The 13,309-nt window shown below is 45.2% G+C and overlaps 1 protein-coding gene across 17 annotated transcripts in view; it reads right to left on the bottom strand.

Annotated features, from left to right (window-relative positions):
- The window catches only part of LOC127655265 (probable elastin-binding protein EbpS), a 34,266-nt gene extending 22,087 nt beyond the window's left edge, over positions 1 to 12,179 (bottom strand). For all 17 annotated transcript variants that reach the window (XM_052142970.1, XM_052142971.1, XM_052142973.1 and 14 more), the window contains exons 1-5: positions 12,099 to 12,179; positions 8,889 to 9,179; positions 8,041 to 8,286; positions 7,769 to 7,909; positions 7,480 to 7,530 (exon numbers count right to left, since the gene is read on the bottom strand). In XM_052142970.1, coding sequence (XP_051998930.1) covers positions 7,480 to 7,530; positions 7,769 to 7,909; positions 8,041 to 8,286; positions 8,889 to 9,179; positions 12,099 to 12,156 — 787 coding nt within the window. In that variant the 5' untranslated portion in view covers positions 12,157 to 12,179. The remainder of the gene's footprint in view (positions 1 to 7,479; positions 7,531 to 7,768; positions 7,910 to 8,040; positions 8,287 to 8,888; positions 9,180 to 12,098) is intronic.
- Between the last annotated feature and the right edge of the window lie 1,130 nt (positions 12,180 to 13,309).

Genomic DNA, 13,309 nt, shown 5'->3' on the forward strand with positions numbered 1-13,309 from the left:
GTGGATATACATTTTTAGAAAAATTATTTGGAGCAGAAGAGACACTAGGGGTCTCTCTTGAGCGCCGAATATGCCTCTGATGCATGAAAAAAGGCCAATGAGAAGTTGGCAGACAGTATTTGCATACCCCGCCCCCGGACATACGGGTATAAAGGTGAGGAAATACTATGAGTTCATTCAGGATTTTTCTGAGGACCCGGGAGTGTCCAGCCACCTCAGTTGCTCGACTCAGCGACGTGGCCGGGATTACACGACATCTCGTTCCCTCCAACAGGGAACAGAGGTTACATACGTAACCTAGACGTTCCCCATCTGTCGCTCACTTCGAGGGATCGTGGGAAGGGGGTCTTACCCATTTTCCTATTCTTTCAGGGGGAAAAGACCCTGCGGAGACCACACCTGCCCAGGAAGGGGGAGGTAACGTGGCAAAATACATCACGTGGGCCTCTTCGGTCACATGTGGGAAAGAATGGCGCGGTGGTAGATCCAGCCTCGAGGAGGGGGGAGTTGCTACAACACGGCGACCGGAGGGCAGTGGGAACTGCCTAAGGGAGCCGCGGGTCCGCTAGTAAGGGGACCGTACCACGGAAAATACACACATGTCTGCATGTCTGCATAGGAGGCCTGATCTGTGGAGCACCTTTCCCAATGCAGGGTAGATTTGAGATACCCGCAGCGGATTGGGTCGGCAAATTCCTCCGCTGAATTGCAGACCCACAGGGCTAGGGAGGAGTCATCCAGGGAGCTGAGTGAGTGGGATCTCCTGGGAGGGAAAAGCACACTGGTTTTCCTCGGCTGAGGAAAGGGCGCTGTCCACAAGCGATTCACCCAGTCAGACCGTCAGCGTGTACCGAGTTCTACCGGCTCGGACCTGAGAAAACATGGGACGAGGTTGTAAAACCTCGCAAAGGTATTGTGTGTTGCCCAACCCGCAGCTCTGCATATGTCTGCCAGAGAGGCGCCCCTAGCCAGTGCCCACGAGGATGCAACACTCCTTGTCCCTGGGTGTGGTAGGCCAACAGGATGGCATCCACCAGACAGTGGGAGAGCCTCTGTTTTTAGACAGCGTTCCCTTTCCGCTGTCCACCAAAGCAGACAAAGAGCAAACGCCTGAAGTCGTGCATGCGGTCAACGTAGGTGCGTAAGGCACGTACCGGTCACAGCAATGGAGGGGCTGGGCCTGCCTTCTCCCGGGGTAGTGCTTGCAGGTTTACTACCTGGTCTCTAAAGGGTGTGGTAGGAACCTTGGGCACATAGCCCGGTCGCGGTCTTAGGATCACATGTGTGTCTGCCGGACCGAACTCCAGGCAAGTGTCGCTGACAGAGAACGCTTGCAGGTCCCCGACCCTCTTGATGGAGGTGAGCGCGATCACCAGGGCCGTCTTTAGGGAGAGGGCCCTGAGTCTGGCTGATTCTAGTGGCTCGAAGGGGGATCTCTGAAGACCGGCGAGGACCACCGAGAGATCCCATGAGGGGAACAGGCTTGGCCGGGAGGTATTTAACCTCCGGGTGCCTCTTAGGAACCTGATGACTAAGTCGTGCTTACCCAGAGATTTGCCTTCTACTGGGTCATGGTGAGCTGCGATAGCGGCAACATACACCTTCAAGGTGGAAGGGGACAGCCTCCCTTAAAACTTCTGTAGAAATAAGAGCACTGACCTAACTGCGCACCTCTGTGGGTCTTCAGCCCGGGAAGAACACCAATTTGCGAACAGGCGCCACTTTAGGGTGTAAAGTTGCCTGGTAGAGGGGGCCCTGGCTTGGTTGATCATGTCTACGATGGTAGGTGGTAGACCAGCTAGATCTTCTGCGTCCCGTCCAGAGGCCAGACATGGAGGTTCCAGAGGTCTGGGCGCAGATGCCAGAGCGTGCCCAGGGGCTGTCGCGATGAATAAGAGGTCCGAGAACCAGGCCCGGGTGGGCCAGTAAGGAGCCACTAGGGTGTCACAACACATCATAATCATAATCATAATCAATCGACCCCCGCTACCCAGTATACTACTGGCAAATATTCAGTCTCTGGACAACAAGCTCTGCGAGCTGAGAGCGCGGATCTCTTTCCAACGAGAGACGAGAGATTGCTGCATTATATGCCTTACAGAAACATGGCTGGCTGTGGAGATTCCAGACTCGGCCATCGAAATCATAGGCTTCTCCGTGCACCGAGCGGACAGAGCGAAAGACCTCTCAGGTAAAAGCAGAGGTGGTGGTGTATGTTTTATGATCAACAAATCATGGTGTGATCAGAGGAACGTACATTTAATAAGGTCTTTCTGCTCTCCTGATCTGGAATATCTCATGCTTCTGTGTCGACCATTCTGGCTGCCGAGGGAATTCACAGCGGTCATCATCACAGCTGTGTACATCCCCCCACAAGCCGACACAGACCGGGCACTCAGGGAACTGTATGGGAGCATAAGTGAGCAGGAAACCGCGCACCCTGAGGCTGCGTTCATTGTTGCCGGGGACTTTAACAAAGCCAACTTCAAAACAATCGCTCCAAAACACCACCAACACATAAAGTTCAACACACGAGGGGACCGGGTTTTAGATCATTGTTACTCTCCTTTCTGGGAAGGCTACAAATCCCTCCCCCTCCCCCCATTTGGCAAATCGGACCATTCTTCCGTTCTACTTCTACCTGCTTACAAGCAGAAGCTGAAACGGGAAGCACCCACCCTCAGAACGATCCAGTGCCGGTCGGACCAATCAGACTCTGCGCTACAAGACTGTTTTGATCACGCGGACTGGGAGATGTTCCGGTCCGCCACTGATGACGACATCGAGGTTTACGCTGACAGCGTAACGTGTTTCATCAGGAAGTGCGTAGAGGACGTTGTTCCGACCAAAACTATACGGATATACCCCAACCAGAAACCATGGGTTAACGGCGATGTTCGCGCGGCACTCACTGCGCGGACCTCCGCTTTTAATTCTTCTAACACGGAGGAGCGTAAACAAGCCAGTTATGCCCTCCGTAACACTATCAGTACAGCCAAACGCCAGTACAGGCACAAACTTGAAGGTCAGTTCAACACCACTGACTCCAGAAGTATGTGGCAGGGAATTAACACAATCACGGACTACAAACGGAATAAAGTCTCCGCCATGAACACCGCTGCATCTCTCCCGGACGAACTTAATACATTTTATGCTCGTTTCGAGGACAACACCACCGCCCTCGCGGAGAGAGCACTCGCGGCTGACGCTACAGAGGTTGATTCACTCTCCGTCTCTGTTGTGGATGTAACCCGATCATTCCGACGGGTGAACATCCGTAAAGCCGTGGGTCCAGACGGCATTCGGGCCGCGTCATCAGAGCGTGCGCGAACCAACTGGCTGGTGTTTTTACGGACATTTTCAATCTGTTCCTCTCCCTGTCTGTGGTCCCCACATGCTTCAAAACATCAACCATTGTGCCTGTTCCGAAGCAAGCTATAATCACTTGCTTAAATGACTGGCGTCCTGTTGCTCTGACCCCCATCATCAGCAAATGCTTCGAGAGGTTAATCAGAGATCACATCTGCTCTGTTCTGCCCCCCTCTTTGGACCCATTGCAGTTTGCCTACCGCAACAACCGCTCCACCGATGATGCCATTGCATCTACAATACACACTGCTCTCTCTCCCATCTGGAATAAAGGAACACATATGTGAGAATGCTGTTTGTAGACTACAGCTCAGCATTCAACACCATAGTGCCCTCCAAGCTTGATGAGAAACTCCGGGCTTAAACAGCTCGCTGTGCAGCTGGATCCTGGATTTCCTGTCAGGCAGACGGCAGGTGGTTAGAATGGGCAGCAACACCTCCTCATCACTGACCCTCAACACTGGAGCCCCGCAGGGCTGTGTTCTCAGCCCACTCCTGTATTCCCTGTACACACATGACTGTGTGGCAACACATAGCTCCAATGCCATCATTAAGTTTGCTGATGATACGACGGTGGTAAGTCTGATCACTGACAATGATGAAAGAGCCTACAGAGAGGAGGTGCACACTCTGACACGCTGGTGTCAAGAGCACAACCTCTCCCTCAACGTCAGTAAAACCAAGGAGCTTGTTGTGGACTTCAGGAGGAAAGACAGAGTACACAGCCCCATCACCATCAATGGAGCACCGGTGGAGAGAGTCAGCAGCTTCAAGTTCCTCGGTGTCCACATTACTGAGGAACTCGCATGGTCTGTCCACACTGAGGCCGTTGTGAAGAAGGCTCACCAGCGCCTCTTCTTCCTGAGACGGCTGAGGTAGTTTGGAATGAACCACCACATCCTCACACGGTTCTACACCAGCACTGTAGAGAGCATCCTGACTGGCTGCATCACCGCCTGGTACGGCAGTAGCACCGCGCACAACTGCAAAGCCCTGCAAAGGGTGGTGCGAACTGCCAGGAACATCATCGGAGGTGAGCTTCCCTCCCTCCAGGACATATATACCAGGCAGTGTGTGAAAAAGCTCGGAGGATCATCAGAGACTCCAGCCACCCGAGTCATGGTCTGTTCTCACTGCTACCATCAAGCAGGCGGTATCGCAGCATCAGGACCTGCACCAGCAGATTGCATGATAGCTTTTTCCCCCAAGCAATCAGACTGTTGAACACTTGATCTATCAGGAACAATAATTAGCACTGCACTTTATTCAGCTATAATCTCACACTGGACTGTCAACATATTCTCCTCAATATACTACTTCATATATATATATATATATATATATATATATATATATATATATATATATATATATATATTTCATATACTCCTTAATTATTGTATTGTATATTGTGTATTCTATATTGTGTGTATTGTATATAATTATCGTGTTGTGTAAGAATGTGTACATTTGATATGTAAATTGTGTTGTGTAAGTACGTTGTTTATTGTAATTGGTATATGTCTCGTCACTGTCATGACTGCTATGTTGCTCGGAACTGCACACAAGAATTTCACCTACTGTTGCACTTGTGTACATGGTAGTGTGACAATAAAGTGATTTGATTTGATTTGATATGCCTCAGGAGCCTCTGGAAAAGTTTTACAGGAACCGCTGCGCACATCCAGAAGGAGGCGAGGCATTTCAACAGTTAAGATGTGTTTTTGCGTGAGCATTTTGAATGGGAGTTTATGCAAAGCCCGGTTGAAAACTCTCAAGTCCAAGATCAGTTTTAAGCTGCCGCCATTCTTGGGTACAATGAAGTAAGGGCTGTAGAGACCCTTCTTCAATTTGGTTGGAGGGACAGGCTCTATCGCGTCTTTGAGTAAAAGGGTAGCGATCTCCGTGCCAGGGATTTGGCATGCTCGCCGTGTACTGTGGTAAAGCGGACGCCTGTGAAGGGGGCGGAGGCCTGGCAAACTGAATTGCGTAACCGAGGCGGATGGTCCGGGCCAGCCAGCGTGACGGATTGGAAAGTGAAAGCCACGCATCCAAGCTCTGTGCTAGGGGCACCATGGGGACAATTATGTTTTACGTACTCAGCGTGGCTTCACAGCGGAGCGGAGCAGGTGTTACGGTGTCGGGAGGCGATGGCGCGTCCCGAGGCTCTGGTGCTGAGAAAAGACTCGAAGCACTTACCTTGGTCCGTGCACCCGGCAGGGGGCGGGTTCATGACTGAGGAGGAGGGCTGGTAGAGGCGTCCTCTGGACTCATCCGAACCGGCCAGCCGGGGAACAGTTGTGGGGTTGAGGGAGGAGGGACCGCATCCAGCATGCCGGGACTGTTGAGGTGTGGCAGCAGAGTGCTGTGAAAACGGCATTTGCGGGCCAGGTGCCCAAGAGACAAAGGAAATAGCTCTGTTATTGAGAATGTCCCGACTAGGACGTTGAATAAATTCAACAAAGGATTCTCCTCCCGGCCCTCCACCAGGGAACAGAGTGGTCTGATTACCAGCTCCGGAGCTAACGTCGTGGTCCCTGGGTCGTGCGTCTCTGCGGGGCGCTCGACGCGTGGGCTGAGAGCTGGGCCCAGGTTGAGGCAGAGCAGCCTGGTGTTTCTTCGCAGGGGGACGCCCTCGGCGAGCAGATGGGGCATGGCCCATGGCGGAAGGCTTGCAGCAGGGCAGGATGTGGGAGATCGCCTCCGTCTGTTTCTTCAACGCGGAGAACTGCTAAGTAAAGTCCTCGACGGTGTCGCCGAAAAGGCCGAACTGGGAGACAGGGCCGTTGAGAAAGCGAGTTTTGTCGGTTTCACGCATCTCGACCAAGTTCAGCAATTGATGATGTTCCTGGACCACGAGTGTGGCCATGGCCTGCCCGAGTGACTGCGCTGTGACCTTCGTGGCCCTGAGGGCGAGATTCCTGCAGCACATCGAGATCAGGGCTACCCATGTGCAGATCTTTAAGCGCCTTGGCCTGGTGGACTTGCAGGAGGGCCATGGCATGCAGGGCGGAAGCGGCGTGTCCGGCAGCGCTGTAGGCTTTAGCAGTCAGTGTAGATAGACATCGTCCTACAGGCCTTGGAGGGGAGCACAGGGCGACCCCACCAGGTGGTCGGGTTTCCGGTGCACAGGTGGAGCGCAACAGCCTTATCCACCTGGGGAATGCCGTGTATTCCGCCGTCGAGGGTAGCGAAAGAAGATGAGCGGGTGGCATGACAAGTGGATAGCGGTGTCCTCCACGTAGTCGTCAGCTCATCATGCACTTCTGGGAAAAATGGGACCGGGGGTGTGCGCGGCTGTGAGCGACGCGGTGTTCCCAGGAACCAATCATCCAGCCGCGATGGCTGTGGGGAGGACAGAGGGTTCCAGTTCAGCCCCACATTAGCGGCGGCACGGGCAAGCATATCGGACATCTGCGCGTCCGCCTCAGCCTGGGCATACTGGCCCGAAGTCAGCAGCCCAGGGGAGTCGTCTGCGTCAGACGCCGTGCTCTCCGATGCAGCGGCGAGCTCATCCACTTCTAGCTCTAAGGATAGGCAGGCTGGCCGTGAGGCGAGCTGCTGTTGCCTCGAGCACGGACAGGAGTCAACGAGCGTGCCGGGGGGCGGTTGGTCCGAGGGGGCGTACCCGGCGGAGCTGCACCCGCTGCCGTCCCTAGATCGCCTCCAGCTCCAGCGGCATCGTCCTCAATCCCGTGGGAAGGAGGAGCGATGAGGGGGGCGGCTGGAGTGGCGTGCTTTCTGTTGAAAGCGAGCCACGATCGCAAAGTTGCCATGGTCATGCTCTCGCAGTGAGAACTGAACTCATAGTATTTCCTCACCTTTATACCCGTATGTCCGGGGGCGGGGTATGCAAATACTGTCTGCCAACTTCTCAACTGTTGTATATATACGTATATATAAATCGACATATTGCACTGCATAATGACATACTACAGTAATGAGATTGTACCCATATGCTCTATACGTGTTGGTGTACAAAATGTATTATTTAAAATTTAATTTGAGCTTTTTAGTTTTATGAACATAATATTGTAATATTTATAAATATTTATAAACTGAACAATGATAGTGACAATGAACAAACATGATTTCAGACCCTAAACTTACAAAGAGATGGTCCATCTTGTAAAAGTTCCATATGTTCCATGCTTTCTTCACCTAAACATCACAGATAGAAGATAATGTGTAATGCATAAAATTGACAGAACAGCAATTAATGTGTTAATTGCAAAAGTGAAAAGCTAGATTTATACAAAATCTTTGTTCAAAATATAAACACTGTTATGTCCAAATATCCTTTTATCTAACTGAAAGAATAAAAGACATGTAAATATTGTTGTACAAATAAGGAAACTGAAAAAGCCATATCTCAATGATATTTTGAGTTAATGATCACCTTGTTCTGCAGACCTCTTCTTCTTTTTTTTAATTGAATAAATGATGATCCCAATAATGAAGACGAAGACGACGACGACGACGACGACGACGACAACGATGATTATTAGCAAATTGTTTTTCAGAGCTAATTGTGATCCGTCTAAAAATGACAAAAAACAACAATAATCACAAACCAGGTGCTTCGGCATGAACATTTCAGTGACTGAGTTTTAAGTGATTGCTGTAATGTACAGAAGTTCATATGTATGAATTGATTATGAAATGGCACACCTGTGTTGCATTCTTTCAGAGATAAGCTGTTACTCTTCTGGCTCACTTGATTTTTCACAGTGCAGGTATAAACTGTGTCAGGGTTCTCCTCTTTGCTGATATAAAGCTCTTGTCCAGGCTGATGTGCTGCATTTGACCCAATCCATTCATAGGCTGCTGGAAACTGAGAATCCACTGAACAAAACAATGATTTTAATTCTGTAGTGTGATTCACTTTACAGGTCACTGAAGGCTCTGGAACAGCATCTGAGGGAAAACACAGCCAATACAACAAATATTTAATAAACAGAAAATCTTTGATTGCCGGTACCACTATTTGTGAATGAGAGAACATGACTCACATGTCATTGTATAACACTAGCCTAAAATAAGTCTGATGGCTAAATCGGGACACCTTGATGGATATACAGAGGTGTGTGCTAACCTGCAATTTCTATGAGATAATTCTATGTGATCTGAACCTTAAAATTAGATTTGTTGGTGTAACATTATGTATTCAGTTTAATTCAGAATATTAATTGGCTTGATTCAAACCAGTTAATTTTGATGTTACAACATTTTATGTTAACATTTTTACAGTGTACTGTATATCTGGTATAAAATTGAGTGATGCATTGTCCTGGTCTATAATAATAGGTGTATAGTACATAAAAAAATGTATGTAAAAACTTTATGATGCCAACATTGCAAAACCATTAAATGTTAAATGTTAGTTAACAATTATGATAGTGCCCCTGCTTAAAAGAACAGTATTACTGGTCACCAGCATACAGTAATTTGTGTTTTAGATGCTGCCTGGTCTTGAGCAGCAGGGGTGCATTCATTCTAATTCACATAAAGTCACTTACCAATTACTTGAACATCATGTGCAGACAAATGCAGGATTCCTTTGATCTGTATTGTAGACTTGTAAACACCACTGTCACTGTGGGTCATTTGACGAACTGTGAGATGTCCCGTAGAGAAGTTAATCGTTGTTCTTTCTTTGAATTGACCATACTCATAAAGTTCAGACAAATCATGTTCAGCTGCCTTATTTCCATTGAATGTCCACAAAATGTCTTCAGGTTTTCCTTGTATATTTGGATTTAAATTCCCACTCTTCCCGCTCTCAACATAGATGACACAAATTCCAGAATCTGAGCATTAATAAAGGGATTAAAGAATAAATGTCAACACATTAAATAGTGAGCAAATGCAAAAACAGGGTGCAATGAACAATGCTGGACTTCTAAAAGTTGCCAACATCAGATAATGTTTTGTAATGAAAATGATCATCTTTATGTATTTAGCTCAAGTTTCAAATTAGATGCATTTATCAGCAGGATTTAAATACATTTCTGGCTGCTACTAAAAATGTTCTACTTAAAAAAAATAAGGCTACTTTTAAACTGTCTCAACAAAGAAATAATCTTTGTGTAGAGCAACCTTGATCCGTTTGCTTAATCTGGAAATGGTTTGATGCAAAGCTTTTTGAAGCTCTTGTCATGCTATACCTATTCATTTGTCCATGAGAATCCTTCAAGAATTAAACAATACAAAAACAATATGATTTGATTGGACATGACGAGCAATTAAAAACATCACCCACCTATTCTTGATAGTATTACACAGATTTTTTTTTGTGATAGTTTCCAAAGCGCTGTCACTTTCACATCGCTGCCTCAAGTTTTCAAGATTTAGACAGGTGTTGTATCGAATTGTGTTCCCCGCTGGAATCTGTTTCCTCCTAGCCCCGATAGGGTTTGGGGTTATGGTTAGGGTAGGTAGGGTAGTGTAGTTTAGGGTTAGGGTACGTGTGGAACGGTAGGGTAGGGTAGGGAAGGGTTAGGCTTAGTTTGTGCATGGGGGAAGGAATTCTGACAGTAGAGAATGTTACCATCAGATACTGTTCCCCCATCCAGATCTGCTGGGGGGGAAACAACACTGATCCGCCCAAAACACTGGTGTAATGTGGTAGTACAGTCCCATGATTTAAAGATCAAATTTATCTTTCACACAGCATGTCTCTGTACACTTAATGCCTATAAACTGGGCAATGTTAGTTAAATATTTCATCCATGTGAGCTTTAGCCTAATGCCAGCCAAACACAGAACGTTGCCTCGTCGCCAAAAGGTTGCCAAGTTTACCTTGTGTGGTGGAGGTTATCACCACGCTGTCACAATGTTGCGGTTTTACCATTGTTATGAGTCACCGATACAGGTTGTGCTTATGTTGTGTTGACCACCACTGTATGACAAATACTGCACATGTCACTGTCCTGAAGTGCAAATATAATTTACATTTGAACTGACCGTTGGGCCGTCTGAAGCTGATCTGCTGCGATTCATCGAGGTTATGTGAGTATTTTATATCTATGTCAGGGAAATAAGATAATTAAATATTGAAACAACCTAATTTGGGACATTTCTAAGATGATATTGAATTTCTAAAACCATACACACCACTGTTATAAATATTGGTGTATCTTAATGTGTCTTAGGCATTTTCTCTGATACTGTTTATTTGTGACATTTTCAGTCGGATGTCCAAATGAGCATTTTAATGCAGCCTATGTAGAAACGCAATGAAACACGACTTGTGAAGTTTTTTTTGTCACTATTTTTGATAAAATGTCACAGCTTTAAACATTTTCAGTGTTTCCATGAAATTTAAACAGTGTTGTAACTTGACAAATCGCTGTAAGCTTACTACAAGTTGTTTTATGCATGTTTTAATAAATCTTCTGTCAAATAATGTCTTAAAAGATAATGTGTGAAGCTGAAACATAATAATTAGCCTATATCATTAGAAAGCTGATGGTTGTCTTCATGTTTTTCTTGTATATTTGGATTCATCGTCCACTCTCAAGATAGATGACACAAAATACAGCATCTGATAAACATTAATGAAGGGATTAAAGAATACTGCAAATGTCAACAAACACATTCTGTAGAGGCTTTCCTATAAGTCTCAAAGTACAGGTGGGTAGAGGTGCTCCTTATTCATTGCACAATAAACAATGTCCACACAACAATTTCTCTGAGTTCGTAGTCCCATTATATAAAGATCTTGTGCTTACCTAAATAAATAAAAAATAGAGTATTGTCCATCGTAAATAAATATTACTTAAGGAAACAAAACAAATCAGTTGCTACCTGGTTATGTGGCTTTGGATACAGTAAGATCCATATACTTCCAACACCTGTGCCCCTAATTCCTGCCAGCTGATGCCCTTTATCAGGTGACGTGAATGAGACATACATCTCTGCTGAACAAAAATGTACTTTTCCCAATCAGTGGGCATTTTCAAACCATTGAGATTCCCTTCTTTTATTGATTAGTTTGGAAATGCCCATTGATTTGAAAACACCAACAACTGTTTTGCAGAGACCTCTATACTTCACGTAAAAAGGTGACTTTTACGCTGCAGTACCAATCCCAACACCATTGTTCACTGCCATCTATAGTGGTTAACTCTATTATGGCTCCAACACATTAAATATGTAAACAAATGCAAAGAACAGGGTCCAGTGATGAACATCTAAAAAATCTAAAAGTTGTCAACACATTTAATTTCATCTTGATGTGTCATGTTTTTGTTTTCAATTACTAGCTGGTTCTTAAAAGTAAGGCTGCTTCTTAAAAATAATATTCATTGTGACAGTGTTGCTTCTTCACTCTTTCAAGAAACAAATAGGGAAGGACATGACTAGATGCCATGTAGCAACAAGGGGTTGATTGTAGTAGGGCCTACTACAAGACTTTAAAATTCAAATGTCTAATTTTACAAAAGTAAATGGAGTACATATATATTCCTGTATATACCTTAAGTAATCATTTAGTAGTATGCAGTAATCATATTACTTCATCTGTCTTAAAACAATTCATATTTTCTGTAGAGATATCTTGTTGTTCACTGTTTTTTTTAATCAGGAAGTTGTTTTAAAGGTCATTTTATAGGGCTAGCGCTATTCACTTAATGAACTGTAGTGTACTAATGAAAAATAAGTAAATATTTATAGCGACATGTGAGTGACTAATGATCAGTAAAAATCATATAAGTATCATTACTCACCCAGTCTTGTTAGTGTTAAACAGATGAAAAGACAAAAAGCTTTCCAAAGCGCAGTCATATTTATACTTTCATTTTCGCACTGTTGACTTACCTTATCAAGGTGCACGTATCGGTCCGCCCACACCGGCGACATCACTGAGCAGTGAGCTCTCGCAATGGCGCAAATGCTAACAGTGCCAAAGCTCGCAGTGGTGCATTACAAACAACACCTACATAGCCCCTTCAAATTTCAGACTAATTTCGGTCACAAATATTACTAATACTTAATAGGTTAATTATTTCATGTGAACATTTTCACATGGGTGGTGCAAATAGTCCCACATGACCAGAGACATAATTCCACTGTGCCTCTCTCTCTGAAAGATATCTTGAATGATTTCTGTTCATTCCGTTTTTGTGGTATGTGCAGCGCTGTTTAGTGCATTCCGCTGAGTACATTATAATGTATTCTTGTTTGTAAAGCATGGTTGGTTGGGTACACCAAAACATCCACAAATTGAACGGTTTAGACACTAACAAATGACAATCTGAACAGTCATGACATTGCTGCTAAGTACATTTTCTCAAGTTACCCAAGGAGCTTTGTAATATTGTGGAATATGTACAGCCACGTGGGGTTTTGTGTCTCTGCAGTTTCACCCCTTTTATTCTGAAACTGAAATGTCAAGATTTTTTGGTTTAATTACATTCAGACTTTAAAACCAACAGTGCCAAGCAAAAAATTTAAAAGGTGCTCCATTCTTGAAATTATCTATTAATTAGTAATTATACTGAGCATGTTTGTAAGATCCCTTAAGTGTCATGTCAATTACAGTGGCAAGAAAAATATGTGAACCCTTTGGAAGTACCTGCATTTATGAATACATTTGTCTTATAATATGGTTTGATCTTCATTTAATTTACAACAATGAACAAACACAGTCTGTTTTAATTAATAACACACAAATTATTGTATTGTTCTTGTACATAATGAATACATTATTCAAACATTCACAATGAACCCCTAGGATAATGACACCAACAAAAAGCCATTTAGAGTCAGTAGTTGGCAAACCTGATATCCAATTAATGAAACGAGATTGGAGGTGTGGGTTAGAGCTACTTTGACTAAACATTTTGAGTTTGCTATTCACAAGAAGCATCTGCTGACGTATGCCTCGAAAAAAAGAGATCTCAGAAGACCTAAGATCAAGAATTGTTGCTTTGCATTA

The sequence above is a fragment of the Xyrauchen texanus genome, chromosome 14 (assembly GCF_025860055.1).
Source record: "Xyrauchen texanus isolate HMW12.3.18 chromosome 14, RBS_HiC_50CHRs, whole genome shotgun sequence".
Taxonomy (NCBI): domain Eukaryota; kingdom Metazoa; phylum Chordata; class Actinopteri; order Cypriniformes; family Catostomidae; genus Xyrauchen; species Xyrauchen texanus.